Here is a 27,549-nt window from a genome sequence, read left to right as displayed (position 1 = left end):
TATATCAACAGCAACACTTTGTCATACTTGCCATGTGCACATACTGTCCAAAATATTTCGAAGGATATGGATGCATTTGGGCCAAGTGCTCTATGGGCATCATGTCAACCCTGCCTAAAACTCTCCATCAAAACCACAAGGAGGTATTACCTCACACAGGTCGGAATGGCCATCATCAAAAAGCCTACAAACAGGGCTTCCCTGGTGGCGCAGTGGTTGAGAGTCCCCCTGCCGATGCAGGGGACACGGGTTCGTGCCCCCGTCCGGGAAGATCCCACGTGCCGCGGAGCGGCTGGGCCCGTGAGCCATGGCCGCTGAGCCTGTGCATCCGGAGCCTGTGCTCCGCAACAGGAGAGGCCGCGGCAGTGAGAGGCCTGCGTACCGCAAAAAAAAAAAAAAAAAAAAAAAAAAAAGCACCTACAAACAATAAATGCTGGAGAGGGTGTGAAGAGAAGGGAACCCTCCTACACTGTTGGTGGGAATGTAAATTGGTGCAGCCACTATGGAGAACAGTATGCAGGCTCCGCAAAAAACTAAAAATAGAGCTACCCTATGATCCAGCAATCCCACTACTGGGCATATATCTGGAGAAAACTCTAATTCGAAAAGATACATACACCCCAATGTTCACAGAAGCACCAGTTACAATAGCCAGGACATGGAAGCAACTTAAATGTCCATCAACAGATGAATGGATAAAGATATGTTGTGTATATATATATATATATATTCTGGTGTGTGTGTGTATATATATATATATATATATATATACACACACACACACAACAGAATACTATTCAGCCATAAAAAACAGAATGAAATAATGCCATTTGCAGCAACATGGATGGACCTAGAGATTATCATACTAAGTGAAGTGAGTCAGACAGAGAAAAATAAATATCATATGATATCACTTAGATGTGGAATGTAAAATAAATGATACAAACGAACTTATTTACAAAACAGAAATAGACTCACAGACATAGGAAACATACTTATGGTCACCAAAGGGGAAGAGGGTGGCATAAATTAGGACTTTGGGATTAACAGATACACACTACCACATATAAAAGAGATAAACAACAAGGACCCACTGTAGAGCATAGGAAACTATATTCAATACCTTGTAATAATCTGAAATGGAAAAGCATCTGAAAAAAGGGACTTCCCTCGTGGCACAGTGGTAAAGAAGCCGCCTGCCAATGCAGGGGACACGGGTTCGAGCCCTGGTACGGGAAGATCCCACATGCCGCGGGGCAACAGAGCCACAAGCCACAACTACTGAAGTCCGCGTGCCACAACTACTGAAGCCCACGTGCCTAGAGCCCGTGCTCCGCAATGAGAAGCACGCGAACCACAAGGAAGATTAGCCCCTGCTCACCGCAACTAGAGAAAAACCTGCTCGCAGCAACAAATACCCAATGCAGCCATAAATAAATAAATAATATAATTAATAAATTTTAAGAAATATTTTTAAAAAGAATCTGAAAAAGAATACATATATATATAAAACCAAACCACTTCGCTGTACACCTGAAACTAACACAACACTGTAAATCAACTACACTTAAAAAAAAAAAAAACTCTCCAAAGATGTCCCAAAATTAAAACCCCAGTCCTTCCTGCAGCCCACAAGGCCACGCACAGCCTGCCCTGTCCCTTCCCTGCCCTCCCCTCCTCCCTCTCTCCCCCTCGCTCCCTCTGCTCCAGACACACGGGCCTCCTGGCTGTTCCTCCAACACACCAGGCATGGTCCTGCCCCAGGGCCTTTTCACGGGCTGTGCCTGAAATTCCCTTCCCCCAAATGGTGCATGGCCCACTCTTTCAATCTCCCATCACTTTCTCTGTCCACCTGATCGAAAATCGTTCAGCTACCATTACTTCCTTTCTCAGGCTTCCTTTTTCCTCCATAGCATTTATACTCATTTTAATTTAATTAATTTAATTCTAATTTGCTATATACTTACTTGTTTATTGATAAGCCACATAGCTCTTTCCAGGCGCCAGGCTCTGTGCTAAGTGCTTGACATGTATGAACTCATTTGATCCACACAGCAAATGCCTGGGGTGGGTACAGACAAATAAACCAGATATTTTACACTGTCATCAATGCAATGGAGGAAACAGAAGTGGAGGGACGGCTTTAGGAGGCAAATTCAGGGAAGCCTTAGAGAGGATGGCCTTCAAGCAAAGATGAGAATGAAGCAGCAAGTGCAAAGGCCCTGAGGCAGGGTTGGAGAAACAGGGATCAGTGGCTGTAAGAGAAAGAGCACCACACAGCCACTGGGGGCAGTCTACCAACAAGGACTTCATTTTAAATTTATTTTCTTTGTTTTTATTTTAAAATAAAAACAGGATCAGTAACAGTGCCATACTGAGCCAAAGGAAACCTCAGTAATTCTGATTCTATTTAAAATGTTGACATTTTGTTCACCACGGATTTTTTCAGCATTATTTTTAGGTTTTTTTCAATTATTGCATTGGACTGCCCTGGTGGTGCAGCGGTTAGGAATCCACCTGCCAATGCAGGGGACACAGGTTTGAGCCCTGGTCTGGGAAGATCCCACATGCCACGGAGCAACTAAGCCCGTGCGCCACAACTACTGAAGCCCGCGCGCCTAGAGACCATGCTCTGCAACAAGAGAAGCCACCGCAATGAAAAGCCTGCGCACTGCAACAAAGAGTAGCCCCCGCTCGCTGCAACTAGAGAAAGTCCGCGCGCAGCAATGAAGACCCAACGCAGCCAAAAATAAATAAATAAAATAAATAAATTTATAAAAATAAATAAATAACACAACCCAGATCTTCAAATAAAAAGAAAAGAAAAAGTGCATTAAAATAATCTTTATCTTGATGATGTTTTTTGGCACCCCCCCCCTTAAACTTTGCTCCCCAGGCAAACTCACCCTCATAGCAAACATAAGAGGTAAGTATTGTTCCCATACCCACTTTACAGAGGGGGAAACAGGCCCAGAGAGGTCAAGTCACTCGGGCAAGGTCACACAGTGAGAGTACTGGGATTTGAACCCAGCCAGCTGGACTCCAGAACCCACACGCTTCCCGTGATCCCACACCATCTTTCCCATGCTTTACACAGCCAAGCTTCCATTTCCTTATTTGCCAAGTGAGATTAAGTGGGTGAAGCCCCTGGCATGGATTCAGTGAGCTAACAGGTGAGCCTCAGCATAGCGCCTGGGACATCTTTATCATTCAATAAATGGCTATTATCATGACTGTTACCAGAAGCCACCTGCCCACCCCCAGACAGGAGCAGGACGTCAGGACTGGGGGAGGAGCAGAGCCCGGGTGAGGGGTCCAGAGTCCTCTTAGAACATTCCACCCCTTGGCCCTGCCCAGCCCCTGGTTCTCGGCTCAGCCCCAGGCTGGGCTTGTGGAGCCAGGCTGGAGACAGGCTCTGTCTCCATGGAGACAGGATGCTTGAAGCCCTGTGGCCCTCTGATGTGCCGGGAGAGTCATTTAAAAGAATAAAAATAAAACCCCACCAGCTCTCCTGTGAGTCAAAGAGGCATTTTTCTCAGCCTCTTTCTTCCACTGAGGGGAACAGCCCAGTCTAGCTTGAGTCTGACCTCCGGGAACTTAAATTCAGCATCCCACATCCTGAACAATACTCATCCCTGGAGTTTATTCCCTGACACACCTCAGCCGTATCAGGGAAAAGGTCATGGCTGAGAAAACTGAGGCTGTGCGCTTGAAAGCATCTGAAGCCCTCGAGGCCGACTCTCTGATTTATTATCAGCCAGAGGAAACCTTGTCACATTGGCATCATGGCAGGAGGCCCACGGTTTGGGCTGTTACTTAAAAGGCAATGAGGGTGGGAACAGAGCCTGTTGGGGGATCCGGGGCTGGGAGGTTTCTGGCAAGTTGCCTGGCTCTCTGGATCTGTCGTCAAAAACCTGCCCCAGGACCTCTGCACTTGCTTAGTGTTCATCTCTCAGAATAGGGTTTCTCAAAATAATTACCCAAACTTAAATAAATTTATCTTAAAGGAAAACTGTCTACATTTGGGATCAGGTCATTCTCTGTGGGTGGCTGAGCAGCATACTTGCCCCACCCACTCGGTGCCAGGAGCACCCCCAGTCGTGGCCACCACAGATGTCCCCAGACACGGCCCAGGGTCCCCTGGGGGCAGAACTGCCCCAGGTGAGAACTGCTGATGTGGACAGGTAAGGTGCTTACCTCAGCAGAGGGGCCAGGTTGGAGTCAGAGGGCAGAGTGTGCACGAGACCACCTGGGCATCCTGCCAGGAATGCAGATCCCCATCCTGCGGGTCTGAAGTGCGGCCTGGGACTCTGCCTCCAGGTAAGGGCAGCAAAGTTATGAGGAGACATCCACTGCGTTCCCGTCTTGACTTTTACTAGCAAGACTCTCATTTCATAGGGTGTGGGTGTGAAGAAGGCTGAGCCCACGAAGGGAAATGTCCTTTCTGAGTCCCTGCCTTGTCCCTCTCTGCTTGAGGGTTATTGGTGGTGGCGGAAAGGTCAGCCAGCGGGACAGAGTCAGCAAGTGGGGCGAGGGGCCCAGCCTGGAGCTGCCCTGTGCCGGTGGCCCCTTCCCTTCAGTGGTCTCTGCACAGCCAGCCTGAGTGTCTTCCTGGGTGATGGTCAGCCGCACCCCGTCCCCTTTGACCCTGGTGCCCTTTGGCTCTGCCCCCTCCATGCCTCGAAAACCCTCACTGCCCAGGCTGTGTACAGCTCTTCTGGCACATTCCAGGGGGTTGAAGCCCTAGGCCCATCCTACAAGGGCCTAGGGGCTCAGGATGCGTCCCCCAGAAACACTACACCGCAGTCCCCACCTGCCCCAGATGCCTGCCGCCTTCACACACCCAAGGACATAAAGCAGCCAGAGCTCTCCAGTTCTCAGTGCCTCCAACTCCACTGCCTTCCCTCGCTTGGGAAGGAGCTGCCCATCCACTTTCTTGCAGGGACCCCGGATCCTCCCCGGTCCCCACTATTTGGCTTCAGGGATGGGAAATGATTCCTCATTGGACCAACCCCTCCCTGTTCCCTCTTTCAGCAAATCCCACTCCCTGGACAGGACGGGGTTGGGGAGGGGGAGGTCTGAAGCACAGCTTGGCCAACCCTGAGAAAGCCTGGAGAAGGGGAAGGAAGGAAGGAGGGGCTGAAAACAGGAATAGAGATCCGGCCGTGGCCGCCCAGGGACCCTGGCCCCTTCCCCCCACCCTTTCGCCACAGGAGTGGACACCTGTCCCACAGGGCTTCTTGGCCTGGGAATTTGAGCTTGGGAACAAGAGGGGCTGGGTGCACACCATGTTGAACGCCAGAGTCGTCAGGGGTTTTATTTCCCCCCAAGTTAGAATGAGAAAGACAAGAATAAATTCCCGTTTCTGAATGAGCCAGCCTCAGTGTGATCCAGGCCCTTGCCATCAAAACCGCGTGGGTTTCTATATTGTAGGATTCCGTTTCTGTGAAGCGTCCAGAGCAAGCAAATCCACAGAGGCAGAGAGTGGCTTCGTGGTTGCCAGCGGCTGGGGGAGGGGACGGGAGTGACTGCTCACGGGGACGGGGTTGCCTTCTGGGGTGATGGAATGTTCTGGAATTAGATAGAGGTGATGGATGCACGTCTCTGTGCACGTACTAAAACCCACTGAACTATATACTTTAAAAGGGTAAATTTTATGGTATGTGAATATATCTCAATAAGGCTTTTTTTTTTTTTAATTAAAAAAACCTGTCTGAACGCCAGCTGTGCCCTTTTGCCACGCGACCTCAAGGCCAAGATGCTTCACCTGCCTGGATTTCCCTTTTGTTCTCTGTAAACTGGACATAAAAGCAGGTATGTGAGCCTGACCTGTACCTTTAGGAGGGATGGAAGGAGGGTCCCCGTTGGGCACCAGGGTCCTGGTTTTGGGCAGGAATCGTCAGTGGGCGCTGCTGACACCGTGGGGTGACCTGGAGGAGGAGTGGTATTTGCAGAGACTGAAGGATCTCCCTGCAAATTGCTTATTCATCACAAAGGGGGAAACAGTGACTCTCCGGTGAGATGCCCCACAGACACTACATCACACTGCGCTCAGGAATGACACTCCCACTTCATTCACGGTTCCTGCAATGGCCCACCCGCCCCCTTTCCCCCCACCCCCGCTTGATTTCCTCTGGACCTGCTGCAGGTCAAACGGCGATTAAAATCAGCAGTAACTCTCAGAACTGAGACTGAAATGTCGAAAGAAGCCAAGGATGTATGTCCCCCGCAAAAGGACAACAGAGCCACCCTGCTCTGGTAGCGGCCAAAGTTTTCCCACGATGAGAAAGGAGAAAAACCAGAGGGCAGATTGGGGGCCGCAGATTTTCCTGGAAAGAGCCGTAAAGGTAAGCACTTGGGGGTTGGTGGGTCCCTGGTGAGAAAGTAACCATGGACCATACACAGTCTGGTGGGTGTGGCCGTGTGCCAATAAAGCTTTATTTACAAAGACAGGGAGCGGGCCGGACGCAGCCACGAGCCACAGTTCTCTGACCTCTGGTTAAACACGCTCCCTCCCAAGAGGCACCTATGAAGGCTTGCGATGGTATGTCCATCAGCAGGGTGCTGGGTGGGTAAGTTGTGGTGTCTTCTGAGGGTAGAATACTACACAGCAGGGAAAAGGGGTGTGGGGTGTAAGTGGGAGACGCCAAAACAAGAGTTAATGCAAGAGAGGGACGGCACAATGCCACCCATATAAGATGTGTAGGCCGCACACCAAGCAATGCTGAATATCGTCCCTGGATCCATAAATGTGCACGTGAACGCTTTTAAAAGAATGACAAAGTTACAGACAGTGGACGATGCCTCTGTGCAGAAGGGGGAGGGACCGAGGTGGTTTCATGGGACGCTCTTCCTGTTTTACAGCCTTAAAACAAAGACCCCTGGGAAGAGATCAAAGCCATTGGATGTGACCCCCTGGGGGTCCCTGTGGGGGGGTGCAATGCCCTCGCTGGAGGACACCTTTGCCCAAACCGTTTGCTGCCGCCCAGGGTTGATGGGGACCTCGGGTGATGCTCATGGGCACTGAGGGAGCCCAAGGAATGTGGTCATCTTCATAACTGTCCCCTGGGAGCCAGTGACCTCTCCACATCTCTCCTCTCCTCAGCCCACCCCTCCCTACAGCTCCCCATCACACTGAGAGCAGAATGCAAACGCCCACCAACGTCCTGGGGGCCTCCCTGCCCTCCCCTCCTCCCTCTCTCCCCCTCCCTCACTCTGCTGCATACACACGGGCTTCCTCTTTGCTGTTCCTGCAACACGCCGGGCATGGTACTGCCCCAGGGCCTTTGCACGGGCTGTGCCCTCTGCCTGGACCACCGTCCTGTCATCCCGATTTCACTCAAGAGCCCCCTCGTGTCCACCGGCCATTATTTTTATTGATCCGTCTTCCCCAGCGGACCGCGAGCCCCACCGTCTCCGTTTGGTGGCTGCGTCTGCGGGCCCCCGCACGGTACCTGGCATGTGGCGGGGAGGTGGGGAAATACTGGTTGACACCAGTCGAACAAGACTGATCTGTAGTGACCAGACCAGCGGGTGCCTGGGGAGGAGGAGGGCGGAGGGAGGGGGTGTAAGGGGAGCCGGGGGCGTTTGGGACGATGCACACACCACGCCCCCCATGTGGGATGGCTTCATGGGTGCCTGTCCACTGTGCCTATGGAGACAAACACTTAAATCATTTTTATACATGAACCTCAATTCCAGAACGAGGTTTCAGGTACATACGTGTACACACATCCACGCACCTGGGGGTGTGGGGACAGGATAAGGCTCCAGCATGTAGATGGTGGCCATCTCTGTCTGCCGGGCCGCTGTTGCGATTTTCCTTTTCTTGGCTACAGTCAATGGAACAGTTTTGTGGAAAACGAGGAAGAAATATCAACCTGTGTTGAAATGAGGAGATGAGGGACTGGCTTTGCCCCTGAGACGTGGGGAGTTTTACATGAGTCCGTGCTGGGGCCAGAGCCACCTTCCAGCCTCAGGACAGTGGGGGGCGGGGTGGGGGAGGGCAGTGGGGGGAGGAGAGTGGGGTCTGAGGAGAGGCAGCTGTGACCCTGACCCTATGGGCGTCACTAAGGCAACTTGAGCAACCCCCTGCGGCCTGGCTCACACGGTCCCAGGAGCACCCTCCTAGCCCCTCCTCTGGGTTCGGGGAAGCCAGCCCACTCCTCCCCTCCTGTGCCCCCACCTGGACAAGCACAGTCCTCGGCGCCTGGCGCCCTCCCCTGTCTGTCCCCCCGCAGCCGCCAGCAGAGGGCGCCTGTGAGCACCTGAGTCAGGCCCCGCCCCCTCCTCTGCCCACAGCCCCCCAGGGTCCCACCTCCCTGGGATAAAGGATCCCACAGCCCCCTCCCTTGGCTCCCCCGATGCCTCGTCCAAATTGCACCCCCCGCACTGCCTCCGTCGCCTGTGGCTTCATGTCCCCGCAGCATACGTCTCTGTACTGTGTATCCTACCCCACCCCCAGAACCCAAGCTCCTGAGGGCAGGGCTTTGTTCAAGGCAGACCCTCGGGAGCTCCCAGGCCAGAGCAGAGAACCTGACGCCGGAACCCCTGCGTTGAGCTGCACGGGGCACCACAGCCAAGCCAGGGCCTCCCCGTAGCCTGGTCTGCGGCTGGGTGGCGGGGCGGGGGGGGGGGGGGGGGGGGGGGGGCGGCGGCGGCGGCGGCGGCGGCGGCGGCCCCTGACCAGTGGGCGTGGCCTTCACACAGCCATTGCACCCTGCATCAGGTTGAATGGTGTCCCTCCAAATGTCACGTCCACGCAGAACTTCAGACTTATGGTCTTATGGAGAAATAGGGCCTTTGCAGATGTGATTAGCTGGCATGCAGTCCTGCCGGAGTAGGATGGGCCCTAAACCCAAAGACGCATCCTTATGAGAGAAGACAGAAAAGACTGGCCACACGACACAGAGACCAGAAGCCGGGACAGACCTGGGATCCTCGCCCTCACAGCATCCAGAGCTGGGACACGACAAATCCCTGTTTTGAGACACTGAGTTCGTGGACAGCCACCGCAGGAAAGGAACATGGCCCGCTGTCCCATCAGCTCTGAACTGGTTTTTACCCCCATTCTGCAGTGGGGAGTGGTAGCAGTCTCAGCTGGGGGCAGGAGGGATGCTGACCCTGCTCTCCATACGGGCACCAGGCCCCCCCACCCCCCGGGGAAACGCAAACCACTTTCAGGTGGGCAGGTCTGAACCCTGAGGCCCCAGCCCCCGACAAGACAGGACACGCAAGGCTGTCATTCATTATGGCTTTATTTCTGATCGTCCGGCCGCGTCCCACAAGCATCCTGACTCCAACTGGTCAGCGATCCTGACCATGCGCCCTGGGGAGGAAGGACGCTCACGCGGCAACCACAGCTCGTCCACGGCTCACACACTCACATGTGGGGAAGGATAGGATGGGCCAGGCGGGGCCGGGCCCATACCCGCCCCAGAGGTGGCGGGGCACTCGGTAAACAGTCTTTGGGGGAGATGGGCCACCGGGCAGGGAGAGGATGGGATGAGACAGAGGACCTGCAGCCTCCACGCCTGCCCCTCCCAGGCCTGACAGGACGGTCCAGCCGAGCCAGGAGCCCCCAGGAGCCCGTTCCCTCCAGTGAGCGTCGGGAGGCTTTGGGAGCGAGCCAGTCCCCAGCCCCTCCAGGCCCCTCAGAACTGGAAGGCAGGCGAGGCCTCCATGGTGGCCAGGAGGCCCCTGGAGTCCCCTCTCCTGGACTCTGGCCCCCCAGCACTCAACACTTAACTGACTGTATTGCTAATGAATCTGGGTCTCCCTGAGGTCAGTCCCAGCCCTGCCCCCTCCACCCCTTCCAAGCGGCTCAGGCCCCACCAGGCACCTGGTTTGTGGGGCTCAGGCCCAGACCCACCCCCTCATGGTCGCAGGAAGAGCTGCTCCCATGGTCACGTCTCCTCCTGGGATGGGGGGGTGCCCACTCCCCCCGAAAGCATCCTCCTCCTTGCATATGAGAAAACCAAGGCCCAGGGAAAGGGGCAGAGGGGCCGCCCCCCACCCCGGGAGCTCCGCAGGGGGACAGGCTGAGCGCGGAGCCCCAAGAGTCCGGGGCAGGGGCAGGAGGGGCAGAGGCAGCACGAAGCAGGGTGAGCAGCGCAAGGGCCCCTGGGGAGGCTGCCAGGTGTTCAAGGCGCCAGCCGCCCAAGGGGGCTCAGGGGAGTCGCGTCCCAGGGCCAGCTGGGTGAGGGCACAAGGCTGCGAGGGGGCGGCCAGAACCTGGGGACCCAGAGGCGGTGCCACCCTCTCCAGACGGGAGGGAAGGGAGTACCCGGGTCGACGGAGGGGCTGGGGACAGCCTCGAGGTCAGACGCAGAGCCAGCACGGGGGTGGCCTGGCCCTGACCCTGTTGGCCTGCGACCACCAGGTCCACGGTCAGCATCACGGGCGGGGGTGAGGCCGAGGCTGAGCTGGGCACAGTTCCTCTTTCCTGGCGTGGCTTACGCGCCCCGAGGGCCACGGGGCCGACTCCAGGGCAGGGGCTCATCCACACGTCTGTCCCCGAGTCCGCGGCCAGGCCCCAGACCAGACAGACCTCCACCAGCGCTCCTCCGAGGGAGCTCAAAGGATAAACAAGAGAAAGAAGCCCCCAAATCCTCAAGAGCAACACAGAACAGCTCTGTAATTCGGGGTTACAGCCGCCGAGGCCGAGGGGCAAGGCCCTGCCCTCCTGCCGGCGCCCAGCAGCCGCGTCACTGCGTCTTGGCCTTCAGCAGTCTCTGAACTGTTTTGTACAGGAGGTCGAAGTGCTGGGGGCAGCGGGAGGGCTCCAGTGAGGTCGGGCGACCCCGCCAACAGGAAGGCCCTCGGGCCGCCCAAGGGGTCTCCTGAGAGGCCGCGCATTCCCCAGTCCCCTGCTCACCTGGACCGCCGTGTAGGCCATCCCGAGGTAGGCGCCGATGCAGACGGCCAGAAGCAGGTCGAAAATGGCCGGCTTGACCCTGGGGAGGGGAGGGGGCGGCGGGGTGGGTCAGCGGGCTGCTCCCCAGCTGTCCCGAGGACCCAGTCCCCTGGACGGTGACCCAGGGCGCTCACCTGTAGGCGTTCATCACCTGCTTCAGCTGGTCGTAGAAGACAAACTCAGGGTCCCTGGCGAGAGAGCGCTTTCTCAGCAGGCTCACCCCGACAGCAGGGCCACCGGAGGTGCCACCAGCCTAGGAACGTGGCGGGGGAAGGGGGCACCCCAGGCGTGTGCCTGCACAGGCCGCCACCGCCCCCTGGGGAAGGGCCGTGCTTCGTTCTCAACTAACGTCTCTCCTGTTGCTTTCCGGGGTATACCCTCCAAAACCAAGCGTGGTTACTGTGGAAATTATCTGGTCTGGGAAGTCTTTCTACAGAGGGAGAATGACCACAGCCTAGGAATTGGAGGCCCCCAGCTCCACAGCCATAGGTCCACTCTGAGCCTCAGTTTCTTCTTCTATTCAAGAGCTTGCTCTCCCTGGAGCACCAGGAGTTGGGAGGAAGGTGGAGAGCCAGCGAGGGGCACCAAGCTTTCCAGGGGGGTGTCTCCTGCCTATGGATCCCCCAGACACCCCTCCCCAGGCCTTGCTCAGCCCAACCAGGGAGCATGGGAGCCCTGAACAGAAAGAAGACAAAACTCAGGAGGCCTGCAGTGGGGAAGAGCATCCCGAGGGCAGGAGGGGACCTGGGGTATGAGTCACCCGAGGCCCAGAACACAAAAGGTCCACAAAGGGTAGCTGGGAGTATAGGGCTGCCACATAAAACACAGGGCTTCAGTTCTACGAGGACTGCAGATACAGAAGAAATGGGCTTTCAGTGTAAGTATATCCCAGACACTGAGTAGGCTATACTTACACTGAGACAATTGTGGTTCACCTGGAACTCGTTTAACGGGGCACCTGCACTTCTCACTTATCATTTTATTTTTCGTCCAGTGTTTCTGTCTGCTCCATCTGGCCCTGGGGGAAGGCCCCAGAAGAGCCCACCCGCTGGCTGGCGGGGCGGCGCCCGGCCTCACCGCTTGTCTGCCTTGACGTGGTGCGGCCTGACCTCCTTCAGGTAGTGGCCGAGGTGGTGCTGCAACGTGCTGAGGAACGTGCCGTCCTTGCCCACCAGCTGGGCAGCCCGCGGCTGGGCGGTCAGCCAGTCCATCACCGAGTCCAGCTGTTCCCGCTGGATCTGCTGCGGGGAAGCGACCGTGGTCACGGGACCCTGCCCCACCCCACCGGCACCCCCCGCCCGCCTGCCTGCCCACCCGCACGTTACCATCTGCTCCGTGAAGACTGGCATGTCCGGGGGCGTCCCCTGCAGAGAGAGGAGAGCATGGGGCTGAGTCCAGAGCGGCCAGGCAGGTGGGGGGCCTGCAGGCGGGGGCTCACCTTCTCTGTCAGGTTGTAGATGACACGGGTCAGGGCCTCGGCGATCAGCCTCGTGTTTCGGGTCAGAGTTTTGGAGTCAACCCGGGACCTTCGAGGGCAAGTTTTAAAAACACATGTATCAGGAATTGGCATTGTTCATAATCGCCAAAAACCAAGAGCGAGCATATACCTGATAACGATAAAAACAAGCAGGGTGACGGCCCTCCAAGCAGACGGGCGCCCCCCACACTGCAGGCTCCTCTCTGGGCCGGGCCCGCCCCCGACGGGGCTGCCCTGCACCCAGGGCGCACAGGCCGAGCCTGCGCCCCGTGGACGCGCGTCTGCCTCAGTGACTGGCGGCCCCGGGCCTATCTCCTCCTCTGGACCTTGGGGGAGGTCAGGACACCCACACCTCCACGGGCTGCTGAGGGTGGAGTTGCTGTAACGCCCTGTAGTGGGGGCAACAGTGTCCCCCAAATTCACGCCCACCCGGAACCTGGGAATGGGACCCGATTTGGAAGTAGGGTCTCCGCAGACGTTATTAGCTAAGATGTGATTGCACTGGAGTAGAGGGACCTGAAGTCCCACGGCTGGCGTCCCTGTAAGGAGGGGAATTTGGTCACAGGCACAAGGGAGAGGCCACGTGACCACGGAGGTGGGGACGGTGGCACGGCCACAAGCCCAGGGACACCAAGGGCTGCCAGCAACACAGGACTGTAGAAGAGGAGCCTCAGAGGCAACACATCCCGACCTGAGTGAGCGTGGGCGTGGGGTGCGGGGCTGCCCCGGGAGGTACCCTGCCTCCCCCGCCCCAAGTCTTCCCTCCACTGAGCCACACCCTTTTCCTGGCTTGTGCCCCAATTCTAGCGCCACCTCCTCCAGGAAGCCTGCCGGATGCCCCAGGACCAGTGGATGCCCCGGCCCATGCCTGCTCCGATGGCGGTGCTCACCGCACGTCCATGATGCTGCTGCGCTGGCCGTCACGGTGGCTCTCCAGATGGGACAGGGTGAAGGCAGGCAGCCGGCGGATGGCGAAGCGCTCATGCTCCCAGGCCAGGATGTCCTCCGCCAGGTTGATCTTCTTGTGCACCATGGAGAACCGCACCTCAGGGAACTGGTGGGCGGCCACCTGCGAGGGGCACTGTCAGGCTCTGCCCGGTGCCCGCGGGCTGCGCCCCAACCCCGCCTGTCTCTGTGGCGGTGGTCCCTCGCGTCTGGCGGGTCCCAAGTCCCTCCCCGAACCTCCTGCTTCTGGAACCCAGGGAGAAGCCCACCTGCCCCCCTCCCCGGAAAACCCACCTGAGGCTCACCCGAGGCCCCAGGGTGCACGAAGCTCCCATGTCCCAGCCTTGCCTCCGGCGGGGCACCTACCGTCTCGAGCTCCCGCAGGAAGGAGTGCTGTAGCGTCCCCTCCCTGGGCGGCTTGGACACATGCAGGTGCAGGCTGTCCCCCCGGCCCAGGGTGTCCAGGCAGAGGACAAAGGCCACGTTGTCCTGGAGCAGGCTGGAATCTGAGTGCAGTGAGGGCTGGTGGGTGGAGGTGGGGGGAGTACCGGCGGCCCAGACCCCACCCTGGCCGCTGGGGCCGCTCACCTGTGTGGTCCAGATTGTCTTCTAACCAGCGCTTGGTGCCCTGGTAGTTGAACTTTCCTCCTCCAGACGCAAAGAACAGGAGGTTGTACCTAGCGGGAAGCAGTGGGGCACCAGCGTTGACACGTGGGAGTCCAGGTCCCCGACAAGGAGGAAGTGGTTCCCCCACCAAGTATGAAATCCAACCAGCCTTCAGGGTTGGGCCTCCCTATCCTGGCACTGCTGACATCGGGGCGTCCTGGGTGCTGTGGGGTATGCAGCAGCATCCCTGGCCCCCGCCCAATGGATGCCAGGAGTCCCCGAGTCATGATGATCACAATGTCCTCAGACATGGCCCAGTGTCCCCAGGGGGCTCCAGGTGAGAAGCACAGCTCTGTTGCCCCTCTGGCGAGAAGCATTGCTTCAGGGGCCTCTTTGAACTCTCGAAACCAGGAGAGACTGGGTGGACCAACCGGGAAATAAAAAGTGACAGGTGATTCAGCACCCCGTCCCTCGAGAAGGACTGAAGCCAGGGGTGTCGTGAAGGACCATGTCCCCGCGCCACCCCCCCCCCCGCAGCCCCATCCATCCCGCCGTGGCCACGGCGATCCTTATAGAAGAGGGGAGACACCTGGAGGAAGAGAAGGCCACGTAAAGCTGGGACCGAGGAATCCATCACTGCTGGAACCCGGCAGCAGCAAGAAGGACCCTCCCCTGGAGTTTCAGGAGGAGGCGCGGTCCTGCTGACACCCTGATCTCAACCTCCCCTCCCTGCCCAGGACGTAAGCACTCCTGCTGCTCAGGGCACCTGCATGCGTGGGGCCAGGCCCGGCAGCTCAGGGAGACTCGCTCGTCACTGGGCCCCTGCCGTCCCAGGGCAGTGTGGCATAGGGACGAGCGCCCACACCGGTGACCAGCTGCGCCCGGGGCCGCAACGGGGAGACGCCAGCCTGAGCGACCGGCTCGCAGGTATTTCTGCTTCTTGCCGTTGGAGTGTCCCCGGCTCTTCCGGGAGCGAGGGCAGCCCAACGTCCTGGGGAGGATTCCCAGGGGTGCACCCGGGAGGAGCTGGGCCCCACGACCTGACGCTGTGATTCCAGGGTCGGAACCGCCCTGCCCCCATCACTTACGCGGCGTGGGTGCGCTTGTAGGTATAGAGCCTGGAGAAGAGACGGGTGAGCTCCAGCAGCACAGAGATGCCACTTCCATTGGAGTCCGCGCCGTGCGACAGCCACTGTGGGTGTGCAGAGAGGAGGCCGACGTCACCCCACGTCCACGTGTGGCGCCTTGCACCCCCCCAACCCCCCTCCGCATCTCGCCCCCGGTCCACATCTCCAGCGCAGCTGGGCTCACCCGCCCTGCGCGGCCCAAACCCAAGACCGACGGCCCCTGGGTGCCGCCCGGCCCCCACGCACGTGGGAAGCCCTGTGCGCAGCCTCCGTCCAGCCTGGACATCTGCCCTGGGAGCTCCCTCCAGCTGGACCTCCGGCCTTCTGCCCCCCCGCGCTGTGAACACCACCCCCCCACCCACCCCGACCCGGCGTCTGAGTCCTGCGCTCTAAGGCGACATTCCCCACGGGGAACGACTGGTTCTTGGAGAGAAAAAAACTGGGTTGTTTGCATGGCTTGGGACCCTCCCACAGTCACAGTGCACCAACGGACACACGACGCCGTTCAAGTTCACAGGGAGGGGCCCACAGGGTGCTCAGTGAGGGAAGCCAGACACAGAAGGACACACAGGCTGTGACCCCACTGAGGGAAAACATCCAGGACAGGCCGATCCACAGACACCGAGAGTGGGTTCCTGGCTGTCAGGGGCTGGGGGAGGGGTGGGGTGACTTCATAGGGACGGGGCTTCTTTTGGGGGGATGGAACACTCTGGAAGCAGAAAATGGTGATGTCTACACAAATTTTGTGAATTCACTAAAAATCTCTGAATTGCGTGCTTTAAAAGGATGGATTTTATGTTATGGGAATCACATCTCAAAAATTTAAGAAAATTTCACAAGAAAGGGAAAACGAGGACACAGGTGTCTAAAAAGGCTCCGTGGGGGTGGATGATGAAAAGGGTGAGAAAGTGGCTGTGAGCCGACTGTCCAGGGCCGGCCTCTGGGCCCCTGCGTCCTCAAGGACAGCCTTGGCCTCCCAGGGGAGGCGGCCCGCAAGGCGCGGTCAGGGGCGCACGCCCGGCTGCAGGCCCTCCCAGCACCCACTGTCCGGTTCAGCCGGCTGTTGGTTCTCCAGCAGGAACCTCCCACCCCAAAGTGCCGGGGGCTCTGAGGGCACAGCCCCGGGTGGCCTGCAGCCTGGAGGGACGCTGGCCAGGCCAGCCCTCGGGGGTGCCGGGAACCGGACTTCGGGGGCCCCCTGTCCCAACACTGTCTGTGCAGACATGGGGTCCGCACGGGCACCTGCTCTCCTCTTGGGTCTGCGGTCTCAGCCATGCCGGGCCGAGGTGCCTGCATGACCGGCCCCCAGTGAGAACCCCGGGCTGGGTCTCGTGGGCCTCCCCGGGGAGCGCCCCTCCCTCTGCTGTCACGTCTCGTGTGGGGGAGTGAAGCTTCACGACGACACCGGCCCCGCAGGGTGTTCACGGGGCCCTGAGGGCACGGACGTACCGGGGCCACCCCGAAGGCGTCGTAGTGGGCCACGATGACGATGGTGGGCAGGTCCTCTCCGCCCAGCCCGGTCAGCCGCCCCTGCAGAGGCACAGGCATGAAGGGGCAGCCGGCCCGAGGCCGTGGCCACCCCCCACCCGGCGGCAGTGTTCTCGGCTTTGCCGGCTACACTGTGGACACGGGGGGTGGCCGCGGGAAACCAGGCCCACCCTTCAAAGGCCGAGCCCTGCTGATGGCAGGCATGGCAAGGTCCTGACAGCGCAGGAAGAGCTCGGGGGGTCGGGGTCCGGCACCCTGGCCGGTCCTCCTGCGTAAACCGGCCCCCGGTCAAGTCCCGCAGGGAACAGTCGGGAAAGTCATCCTGTCAGGAGGAGGGCCCACGGGGCCGAGCCGGGGGCAGCATGTGCTGAGGCCCCACGCCCCTTACTCTCTGGACAGAGGGCAGCTCTGCAAGGCCTCAGCTGCGGCCTCCTTGTCGGGGGAAGGGAACAAAACCGCCAGAGGCTTTTTTTGGGGGGGGGCGGGTGCAGCGAGACAACCCCACGGGCGTCCCGTGGAGCTGACCCTGGTGGGGAGAATGCGAGGGGGAGGACTTGGACCTTGCTCTGGCCTGGATGCCTGCATACACCCACCCTCCCGGTGGGAGATTAGGCTTTAATTGCTGCCCAGAGCTCTGCTCTCCGCCTGCTCAGCAGAGCTCCCGCGATGTTACTGTTAGGGGAAGGGCCGGTCACTCGGGGAGGGGGCTCTCGGTGGGGCAGGGGTGGGGGGAGGGAGGAGGCAAGGCAGGGTGTGTGGCTGGGGGCCCATCTCTCCATAGGGCGGGCGGGCGGCCATCTGACCCGATTTCCCGGTCAGAGGCTCCCTCTAGTGGGGACGGGCAGTGAGGCACACCGGGCACCCACCTCCACGCTGGTGATGAGCCAGTCGCTCACGGCCTTGCTCTGGACCCCGCTAGTGACCATCTGGAAGCCGTTGGCGGTGGCGGTGTGCAGCAGCACTGAGGACAGGGGCGGGGAGGGTCGGCCTGAGCCGAGGGTGCTTCCCGGACCAGAGCCGGCATGCTCACCACCCCAGCACCCCAGACTCCAGGGGTTCAGTCTGAGCAAAAGCAGAACTGACCACACAGACTAGAATACAACGTGGTAACTGGACACGGGAAAGAAGCTGGGTGTCCAGTATAAGAGCCAGTGAAACAGTCACCTGGACACCACTGAGGCCGGTGAGGAGTGCGTACGCGCCCTCGCCCTGCAGGACCGTTCCTAAATCACGAAGGCGCGTGCATGACCTCTGACCCAGCTTCCCAAGGATCACTTCAGCAGTGACCCCAAAACAGGAGTTTCCCATCAGATGGCTCAGGACCCTCCAGCCCAGCCCCGAAAGCGAAGATGGCGTGAGAACTCAAAGTTTCACAGAAAGGAAAGTTCCATCCTGTCCTGAGCCTAGGTGAGGTGGTGCCCACCTCGCTCCATGTGAGCCAGTGGTCCACTGCGCCTGCCACTTTTTCACCTGGGGGCAGCGACTGCCCTAAAACGCCCATGAGCTCACCCTGTCTCAAGCCCTTCCGTTCTTTACACATTTAAAAATACAACAGTGGGAATTCCCTGGCGGTCCAGTAGGTAGGACTCCGCGCTTTCACTGCCAAGGGCCCGGGGTTCAATCCCTGGTCGGGGAAGTAAGATCCTGCAAGCCGTGTGGTGCGGCTGAAAAACAACGACGACGATGACACAAACCACAATCGTGATGGCCATGGGAGGTGTCATCACTGGGGGAGCTGGGAGGGTGTCTCTCAGGAACCGTGGTATGTCCGCAACTTCTTATAAACTCTAGCGTTATTCCAAAACAAACAAGCTACGCCTAAGAAAGTGTTGTGATCCTGATCTATGATCTTATATTCCGTTTTTTCCACAACCAATGTAAAATAAGCACTTTCTCACACCCGATGCCGTTTCTTAATGGCTGCGTAATACTCCACCAGGCAGCTGACTCCTCCTCCTCCCCTCCGCTCTAACTAGAAATTAAGATCTTTCCAAAAACTCACTCTTGTGCTGCCACAGTGGAGAAGACCACTGTCCAGACTTTAATCCAGACGAGGGTTTGGCAAACCTTCGCTGTAAAGTGCTAGAGAGTCGAAATTTTCAGCTCTGTGGGCCAGTATGTCACAGCCACTGAACTCTGCTACTGTAGTGTGAAAGCCCATAAGCCGTGTGAAACACTGGCTGTGTGCCGATAAAACTTTATTTGCACAGGCGGCCGAGGGCCACAGTCTGCCACCCCCCAGTCTAGCATCCACGCAGCTAATAATCTGGCCAGGAGGAATGACCCTTCCTCTACAGCTTAAACACATACCCACAAACTGTTTCCCCAAGGAGCTGGGTGAGTCCACTGTGTGGACAAACCTGCCTGCCTTGCCCACTCTCACCAGCTTCCTTTTCCTACACCAGCGATTGGATCCTTTTGGCTCAATTCTTTGACCACTTTTGCTAGCTCACTCTCCCCCATGGCCCCCGGACCGGTCAAACAGCAGAGCTCCCGACTGCCAAGCTCACCGCAGCATCCCCCAGCCCGGGAGAGGGGGTCCTGGAAACTGCACAGCGGGGCCCCTCTCCGCACACCCCCCGCCCCGAGCTCACCTTCGGCGGCTGAGGCGGAGCCCTGGGAGGTGGACGCAGCCTGCGTCTGCTCGTAGATGGACAGCAGGGCGTCGTCCTCCACGGCGAAGTACACGGGCACGATGGTCTCCATGGCCAGCATCTCGGGCTCGATCTCCATGAATTGCTGCGGGAGAGACAAATGTTCAGGCGGCTTCCGGCAGGGGGGCCCGGGGCTGCCCCTGGAGGGCTGGCACCGGGGACTGGACTGGATGGAGCCGGAGCCGGTGGGGCGGGGCGGGCCTCACCCGGATGACGTCCTGCGGCACCGCAGCCATGGCCCGTGGCAGGATGATGACCACGGCACCGGCCGACTGGCGTAGGGCGCGCTGGTAGCGCTCGTACGAGAAGTCCAGCAGCCGCATGAGCACACAGCGCCGGCTCAGCACGTCCGCGTCGATGGTGCGCGCCTCCGTGTTAAGCACCGCGTTCCGCGTGCCTGCAGGGAGTGGTCCCTCAGCTGGCCGCCCACCCACTCCAACCCCCGGCTCGCGGGGCCTTCCGAGAACTCAACGAAAACAAAGACCCTTCTCCTTGGACCAACCCCCCGCCCCTACATTCCTAAACCAGGGCTGGGCCCACCGCTCCGGCACCCTCCCCCGCCACTGCACCTCGGCCACAGTCATCCCTCAGAAAGTGACGTGGTCCCTGCCCACCCAGCCGCCCCGCGAAGATATGCGGGCTGCCTGCCAGGCTGGGTGCTGTGCCCCCCCGCCCCATGTCCCTGCAGCAGCTCAGGGGCGGGTGCCCCCACCCCAGCCCACAGAGGCAGCCAGTAACCCCCCCAAGCCACCCACCTGGAAGGCAGGACCGTCAGCAGGAGCCCCGGGATTGGAACCCAGTCGGTCCTGCTCCCCCAGCCCTCCTCCCCTAGGTTCCCCGTGGCTCCCGGGACGCAGTGCCCCACAGGTGCCTCACGCCCTGCCCAGGGTGTCAGGAGACCCCCAGCACAGAGCCCAGCACCCACTCCAGGGTCCAGTCCCCAGCAGAGGGAGCCCCCAGGCTACAGGACTGCCCCCCACAGTTGCCAATGACCTGAGGAAAACCCAAACCCTGCCCTGGCTGACCTGATCAGTGGCCCCCGTCCCACCCTCCCCAGACCAGGGCCCCCTCCCCTCACAGCTCTAACACGGCCTTGTCCATGTCCCCGGAGCCCTTGCTATCTACTCCCCTAACTAGCTTGGGGGTTCCAGGGGTAGGGACCTCGTTCACCACAGCGCAAACCCAGCATCGCCTGGTGACTCCCAGCCCAGCAGGCTCAGGACATGGAACGAACCAACGCCCGGTCTCCCCGAAGCCCCTCAGGAAGGGAAACACCAGGGTTTGTCCATCTTCTTCCAGTCAGGGCTGCACTGTTCCCCCTGGGCCGTCCTGGGTGCTGTGGGGTGTAGAGCAGCCTCCCTGGCCCCGCCCCCTCGATGCCAGGAGCCCCCTAGTCAGGGTAACCACAGATGATGCCAGACGCGGCCTGGTGTGCCCTGCGGGCAGGACCACCCGCGTTTCTCTCATCTGGGAGCTCAAGAAAGGGCCAGAGCATCAGGGAGGGAGGGAGAGGCTGCTTCCGGCTTGGACCCCTCCCCGCTCACAAGCTTTTCCAGGCAGCTGCCCCCTCCCCGCCTGAGCAGAAGTAGGCTACAGCCAGGATTGCAGAGCGCTTTCCTAAGGCCAGCAGGTCCCCTCAGACACAGAGCACTGCTGTCCTGAGAGCTCTACTGGAGAAAGGCGGCGGGAAGCTGCGTGGACATTTCAGCGGAACGAGGAGGGGGCGCCAGCACCCACGGGTGCACGGCATGCAGCGGCGGGCCCTCGGGGCCATCCCTGGACTGATGGGAAAGGGGGCTCAGGCAGGCCCCCAGCTGCCAGGGCCCCCAGCACCCAGGTGACAACGGCACACAGCGAGCCCAGGCTGACCCAGGGTGCACAAAACAAGCAAACAAACCCTACTGCACACGGGGGCCAGACATGGCCCTTAGGGCCTCCAGCCGGAGACCCACACGGTGAGCGTCAAAATAACAACGCAGAGAAACAGGTCTCCTTCCCCCAGGGAGCCAGAGCGTGCTGCCTGGAGGTCAAGCCTGCCGGGCAAGGCGACACCTGTGCCCAGACGGACTCAGGCTCAGGGCCGGGAGCGAGGTCCCCACCTCTGCTTCCCAAGAATGTGCCGTCGGGAGAAGGGTGGCTTCCTACAGCTCATCCTGAGGGCTGGTCCGCTGGAGGGGCCCAGCAGAACACAGCAGGGACAGCGCCCCAGGTGGGAAAGGGCAGGGCTGTCTCAGCGGCGGGGTCTGTGACCAAGGAGCCAAGCTGGGCTGTGCGCCCGAGGCTGGGGGCTGTGTGCCTCTCCCCACCCCCCCCCAACCCCCCGGGGCCTTTCCTCTGCTTTAGGGCAACGTGGGAGCCTGGGAGGGCCTGGCGGGGGAGAGCGGCAAAAACCTTCAGGGGCCCCTGAAGCTCTGGGAATGCCGGACAGGCCCCTCCCCCGTGTCCCACGTGTCCCAGCCGCAGCCTCCCAGGAGCCCGCAGCCTCGGATGTCACCTGTCACCTCGGGGTGGGGACACAGAGGACCGCCTGTGGAGCCTACAGAGACCGGCTTCCCAGGGGATGGGAAGGAGGGGGTGAGAGCGGAATCAAGTGGACGCCAGCCCCTTAAGTGCCCCCAGAGGCTGAGCGCCCCAAGAGCAGAGACCGTCTTTGCTGGCATGAGGCTGAAGCCAGTGCAGCCTCGGTCACCCCTGCGTCTGGGCGGGCGCTGGACACCTGGACGGAAGTCGCTGGTTCCCACAATGGGACCACACCTGGACAGAGGTCACAGACTTCTCTACCGAGGGCCCAGGGCCAGTCCTCTCTCCTTGCGGGTTGCACTGGTCCTTTGTAGCGCGAAGCCACCAACCAGCAAGGGGCGGAGAGCCCGTCCCCGTGCCCGGTGTGGGTGCCCACATCCCCACCTCCCAGGGCTGTTTCTGAGGGGACCAAGTGGGATGGGCGTGAGCGGCCCAGCCCAGACAAGGCCAGAGTCCATTCGGGGGGCGGGGGTGGGGTCACACCCCAGCTCAAAGAGCACACGCCTCCCCTTCCCGGCACCCTGCCCGCCTGTTTCTCAACAGGAACGAACAGGAAGTTGGGAAAGGAGGCCCAGAGCAAGGGTTACACCAGGAGGCAGGAGCCAAGGGCGTGCGTGATGCTGGGGACGCTGCAATCAGCAGTGACCCAGCAGACCAGCCCTCAGAGGCTCCGCAACCGGGGAGGAGCCGGAACTCCCTCTGCACCACTGGGCCTTCCCGAACTATCCCGCCAGTATCTCCCCAGGCAGCGGTGGGGACCTCACATCCCTGCCAATGGGGGACGCTGCCTGGTGTGATCTGGGTGGAGGTGTAGACGTGCGAGCTGAGACAGGTGGGCGCCCTGCCAGGCCCCTCCGCTCACCCGAGCCCACTCGGCATCCGGGTTTCTCACCATGAGCAACAAAGATGGGGGCCGGAAAGGAGGGCATGTGGGGTGGGGGGAGACACCGGGTCAGAAAAAAGAACGGGAAGGAATCTAGGAACAGGGGAAAGAACTCAGGTAAAGGAAGGGAAGAGGGAAGGAGGGCAGGGAGAAAGGAGAGAAGGTTCCCGAGGACCTGTGAGGAGAATGATGCAGTCAGGGAGCGGGTCTGCGCACCTGTCTGGGGCGGGGAGAGGGGGCCACAACTGCAAGCAGGCCAGCGCTGAGCAGGCGGTGGGGGAATCCGGGGCATCCAGGCTGCTGGATTACAGCTGCCCAAGGGCCCCGGAGTGGAGCTGGGTGTGCTGGGAGAGCTCCCGGCAAGGCTCCGAGTGCAGTGCGAGAGGGGACAGCGGAGTGACTGGGTGCGGGAAGGACTGCCGGGTTGACCTGGAGAGTTCTAGGATCCTGGACTGCAGGATCCTCTAGACCAGGACGGCAGCCGCTAGTCACACGTGGCTATTCAAGCTTATTACAATGAACCACCAAAAGGTGCTGAAGATCCCCTTCTTCCATTGCATGAGCCACATCTCAAAAGACCACCTGCGACAGCACCGGCTGAAACCCTCTCCCCAAGGGGATGTCAACAACGCATACAAACTGCCCACTCGTTAGGGGCTCCTGGCCTTCCTCCCCACCGGTCGAGAGCCTGGGGTCTAGAGACATCACTGTAACCCCAAGTTCTCCCCCTCAGCACTGCTGACAATCTGGCCCAGGTCATTCTCTGGGAGAGGCCGTCCCAGGCGCTGTGGGGTGTGGGGCAGCACCCCTGGCCCTACCCCCTCGATGCCAGGAGCCCCCCAGTCATGACAACCCGATGTCATCACTCAGCGACCCCTGGGTTGACAACCACTGCACTAAACAGAAACGACATAACTCCGGGGTGATGAGGAATCTGAGGGGAATCTCCCGACACTGGGGCTCCCCAGGGGCCTGGCAGTGGCAGGGGATCCAGGGGGCTCAGGCTAGGCCGGATGTCCCAACAACAGAGGCTAATCCAAGAGAACCAGAGCTCAGACATGAGGGGACCAGGGGGACTGGGGAGGGCGGGCCTTGACTTGTGGGGGCCTAAGGCACCGGGCTGGAAGAGAAACCAGAGGCCAGAAGGTTCTGGAACACCAGATACAGCAAGGCTGGGGAAAGAGAGGGAAATTCAGAATGACTTGGGTACTGGGGTCAGAACTTTGACAGATGAGGGAGCAGGGCCGGGGAACAGGAGCTGGGCAGGATCCAGCCGGGGGGGCCTGAAATCCTGGAAAGAAGGAGCCAGGGTGGGCCGGTGTTGTTCCAGGAAGCCGAGGGGTGGGTATGCACCTAAGGGGGGAGCAAGAAATAGGGTGCAAGGGATTCCAGGAGCCCAAAAGCAGGGGACTGAAGGATTAGCTAAGGAATTCTGAGGAACCTGGCTCATGAGTTGGGACCGGGGAGCAGAGCCTGGGGAGAGATGGGCCTTGACACGGAGCCAGGTTGGGGTCAGCGATCAGAGCTTCTTGAGCCCTGAAGGGGGTCAGAATGCAGACACTGAACAAAACACACCGGGGTGCCAGGAGCTGTGCAAGGGTGGCCAGCTCGGCCTGGCAGAACCGCGCTGAGAGGCTCCACTCCAAGTGAAGACGACCCAAGGTTGGGGCTCTGTTCCAGCTGGGAATCAGAGAGAGAGGACCCAGGAGGAAAGGAGCAGGGACAGCTTGGCCTGAAGGTGGGAGGAAGCTCTGCGTTCTGGAGCATGTAGCCCTTGTCGGGGACGGGGCCGGGGTGCTGTGGCAGCCAGCGCAGCGGGTCGCTGGGGCAGAGAGAGCTGGGGGCCTAGCTTCGGTCCAGGTATCCAGGCTCGGACTTGCCTGGGATCTGGGTAAGTGTCTGGCGGCCCAAGTGAGGTCTGCGGGCTGGACTCCTGCTGGACAGGTGGGACAGGCAGGTCCTGGGGCCCGGGGAGCAGAGACCGAACCGAGGGAGGGGGCATCCTGGCCGGCATAGGCCGGAGCCCCGGAGACGGGAGAGGCTGAGCGGAAGGTCTGGTGCGGGGAGGCAAAGGTGGGGGAGGTCAGGAGCCCATGGGGAAAGCCCGGCCCCGGGGGGAGGCCAGGGGCCCGGGTCCACGCACCGTAGGGCTGTCCCTGCAGGTCGTACTGCTGCATGCGGTACACGGTGAACTCGTGCGCCGCGTCAGCGGCGGGCAGCGGCGGCGCCACGAGCAGCAGCACGGCGGGCAGGAAGACGATGAAGCCGAGCGGCAGGCAGGACGCCTTCAGCATGTTCTCCAGCACCTCTCCCGCTTCCTCCAGCATCCTGGCCGGCGGCGGGGCCGCGCGGGGCGGCGGCGGGGACGGGACGGCGGCAGCGGCGGCTCCCGCGAACTCACCTAGGCGTGAGTAGGTGCCGGGGTCCTGCGGGCGCCGCGCCGGGCAGCCCGCGCCCGCTCCGGGGTCCTGCGGGCACCGCCGAGGGCCGCCCGCCCGCCGCGCTGCCTGCTGGGAGTTGTAGTCTGACCGGCGCGCACGGAGCCACCTGGGAGTTGTAGGCCTATTCCGTTACTCCCCGAGAGAAGAAGCTGTGGTGGACCGTTTGACTAAGGTTTCACATAAACCCCAAGTCAGAAAATACGGAGACTTAAAAATATATATATAATCGGCGGAACTTACTGAGGCCCTGTCTTTGCTGTGATAGAAGGTGGAGGGGGGAAGGGGGTTGTGCAGGACGTGACCTTGCGACCCGGAGGAAAGTTGGGAATAAGGAAGAGAGGGGCCGGCCTGATGCGCTAGGTCTCCTGGGAATTGTAGTCTCATTGAACAAGCACAAGGGGTCATGGGAGCTGAAGTCTTCCTGGCAGAAGTTCGGGAAAAAAAATCACTTAAAACTCCCAAGAAATATAGATGTTAACACCATGAGGGCAAAGACTTGTGTCTGCTTGTGCACTTATGTATTCCTCAGAGTTTAACACAAGGCCTGGCACACAGTGGGTGGTTTATATAATTTTTGGATAAAAGAATGAAAGAAGAATCAAGAAATCATGACAGAAGGTTCCTAAAGGGATGTCGCAATGGATTATGGGACTTGTAGTCTGCAGCTTGGTGTTGTGCCGGGGTTGGTGATATATTTATACATAGGCGTATTTATATTTGGGACATACTCAGTAAAAAAAAATAATATTCATTCATCAGAAATTCACATTTTACTGGGTGCCTTAAATTTGTATTTTCTAATCTGGCCCCCCTGAGAACCCAATTCTCTCTGGGCCAGGGGCCGTAGGGGGCATCAGTAACTCACACCCCCTTGTACAGATGGGAAGACTGAGGCCAGAGGGTGCAGAGCACATGGCGCTGGCCCACAGGTTCTGATACCGTTGTCTAGGGAAGTGGGCCTCCCTTCGGTCCCAAGTGAAAGGTGGCAGTTGTGTTGATTAACAGCATGGGTTCAAGTCCCAGCTCCTCCACTTCCCAGCTGTGTGACCTTGGGCAAGTCGCTTCACCTCTCTGAGCCTCTATTTCCTCAGCTGCCAAATATGATGATAAATAATCAAACACTCTTTCCCGGCTCCCCAGGGGTGTGTGAGGATTCAATAAGATAATCCACGTGAATGCACTTAGAAAGGATGAGGCATACATGAAGCGCTCAATAAGTGTTGGTATTATGAGAACGCACCAAGCTCGTGCAGCCTCAGAGCTGCTGCATCCACTGTTCCTGCAAAACACTCGCGGGCCCCCTCCCACTTTCTGCATGGCTAGTTCCTTACTGAAATGATGTTGGACATTTCTTAGTTTGACGTTTGCCACCCCCAGCAAATTGTGACCTTTCCGCGGGCAGGTACCAGGTTGTTTATAGCTGCAACCCCATTGCCCAGAATAGAGCCTGACACACAGTTGTTGAGTGAATGAATGAATGAGTCATGAAAACACCAACACACCAGCCCCTCCCTTCCAGCTGTGTCCCTTGCTTCCAGCCATCCCCAGGCAGGTCCTAGGCATGAGGAGTCAGGAGTGGCTTGGCAGGGCAGGGAAAAGACTGAGAAATTCTGGCCCACATGGTCTTCATCAGCAAATGTTTATTACCTGCTTCTCCATCTACCCCCACTCTTCCAGGCCAGGCTATGAACAGGCAAGACCGCACACTCACCTAGAGACAAAGCAAGAAAGGGGCCTAAACTTGGCTCAGATAACGAGGCTTGGACTTTAGGGCTGCCCATTCCGCCTCCTCTCCTGAGCCTTTGTTTTTCTGTCTGTAAAATGGGGAGGTTCAACTAATCCTGCTTTGTGGAGATGAAACCTTGGGGCAGTCCGAAGAATGAAATGGAACATTCATTCCGAGTTTTCCAAAGGAGAGAAGGAACTGGCATTCATTCTTTGTTTCATTCATTTTATATTCATTCATCAAAGAGGCAGTAACAGACAGGGATCCAGAAGTCACCTGTGGGGACTTCCCTGGCGGTCCAGGGGTTAATACTCCACGCTTCCACTGCAGGGGGCGTGGGTTTGATCCCTGGTCAGGGAACTAAGATCCCAGAAAAAAAAAAAAAAGTCACCTGTCTGGGTTTGAATCCCAGCTCTGCCTCTTCCCAGTTGTGTGACCTTGTGTAAGCTACCAAACCTCTCTGGATCTTAGTTTCTCCAACTATAAAATGGAGTTATGATGGTACCTGCCTCCTGGAGATTTTCCAAGGATTAAATGAGTTAGTACAAAGGTGACTAGGATAACGTTGAGTGATATATAAGGCATTTTAAAATGTTGTCAGGGGGTTTCCCTGGTGGTGCAGTGGTTGAGAGTCCGCCTGCCGATGCAGGGACACGGGTGCGTGCCCCGATCTGGGAAGATCCCACATGCTGCGGAGCGGCTGGGCCCGTGAGCCATGGCCACTGAGCCTGCGCGTCCAGAGCCTATGCTCCGCAGCGGGAGAGGCC

At 59.2% G+C, this 27,549-nt stretch overlaps 1 protein-coding gene across 7 annotated transcripts; it reads right to left on the bottom strand.

The window, feature by feature from the left end:
• Positions 1-6,409: 6,409 nt before the first annotated feature.
• Positions 6,410-25,055, bottom strand: NCLN (nicalin). Of its 7 annotated transcripts, none has more exons than XM_060145619.1 (17): positions 24,759-25,052; positions 19,419-19,609; positions 19,153-19,297; positions 18,253-18,345; positions 17,425-17,519; positions 16,520-16,600; positions 15,032-15,135; positions 13,926-14,014; positions 13,704-13,843; positions 13,283-13,461; positions 12,354-12,441; positions 12,241-12,279; positions 11,993-12,156; positions 11,050-11,103; positions 10,877-10,955; positions 7,743-7,832; positions 6,410-6,603 (listed from the first exon to the last, which is right to left on the bottom strand). In XM_060145619.1, the coding sequence occupies exons 1-17, from the start codon at positions 24,940-24,942 to the stop codon at positions 6,442-6,444; spliced, it is 1,977 nt and encodes a 658-aa protein (XP_060001602.1). In that variant the 5' UTR covers positions 24,943-25,052; the 3' UTR covers positions 6,410-6,441. The 7 variants fall into 7 exon arrangements, 6 of the variants coding, with proteins under 6 accessions (XP_060001602.1, XP_060001604.1, XP_060001603.1 ...); XR_009539822.1 differs by having other exon boundaries at positions 6,544-6,603; positions 7,743-7,880; positions 24,759-25,051; XM_060145621.1 differs by lacking the exons at positions 6,410-6,603; positions 7,743-7,832 and adding an exon at positions 9,240-10,763 and having other exon boundaries at positions 11,993-12,153; positions 24,759-25,051.
• Between the last annotated feature and the right edge of the window lie 2,494 nt (positions 25,056-27,549).

The sequence above is a fragment of the Lagenorhynchus albirostris genome, chromosome 3 (assembly GCF_949774975.1).
Source record: "Lagenorhynchus albirostris chromosome 3, mLagAlb1.1, whole genome shotgun sequence".
Taxonomy (NCBI): domain Eukaryota; kingdom Metazoa; phylum Chordata; class Mammalia; order Artiodactyla; family Delphinidae; genus Lagenorhynchus; species Lagenorhynchus albirostris.
This window is presented reverse-complemented; position numbering and strand designations above follow the sequence as displayed.

What these genes read in the sequence shown, in the direction of transcription:
- NCLN (XM_060145619.1), bottom strand. Translation starts at nt 24,942, where the DNA reads ATGCTGGAGGAAGCGGGAGAGGTGCTGGAGAACATGCTGAAGGCGTCC. An exon ending in CCTGCAGGGACAGCCCTACG is followed by an intron (nt 19,610 to 24,758) that starts GTGCGTGGACCC and finishes CACTCCCTGCAG; the next exon opens with GCACGCGGAACGCGGTGCTT. An exon ending in AGCAGCATCATGGACGTGCG is followed by an intron (nt 12,442 to 13,282) that starts GTGAGCACCGCC and finishes TTGCCCTCGAAG; the next exon opens with GTCCCGGGTTGACTCCAAAA.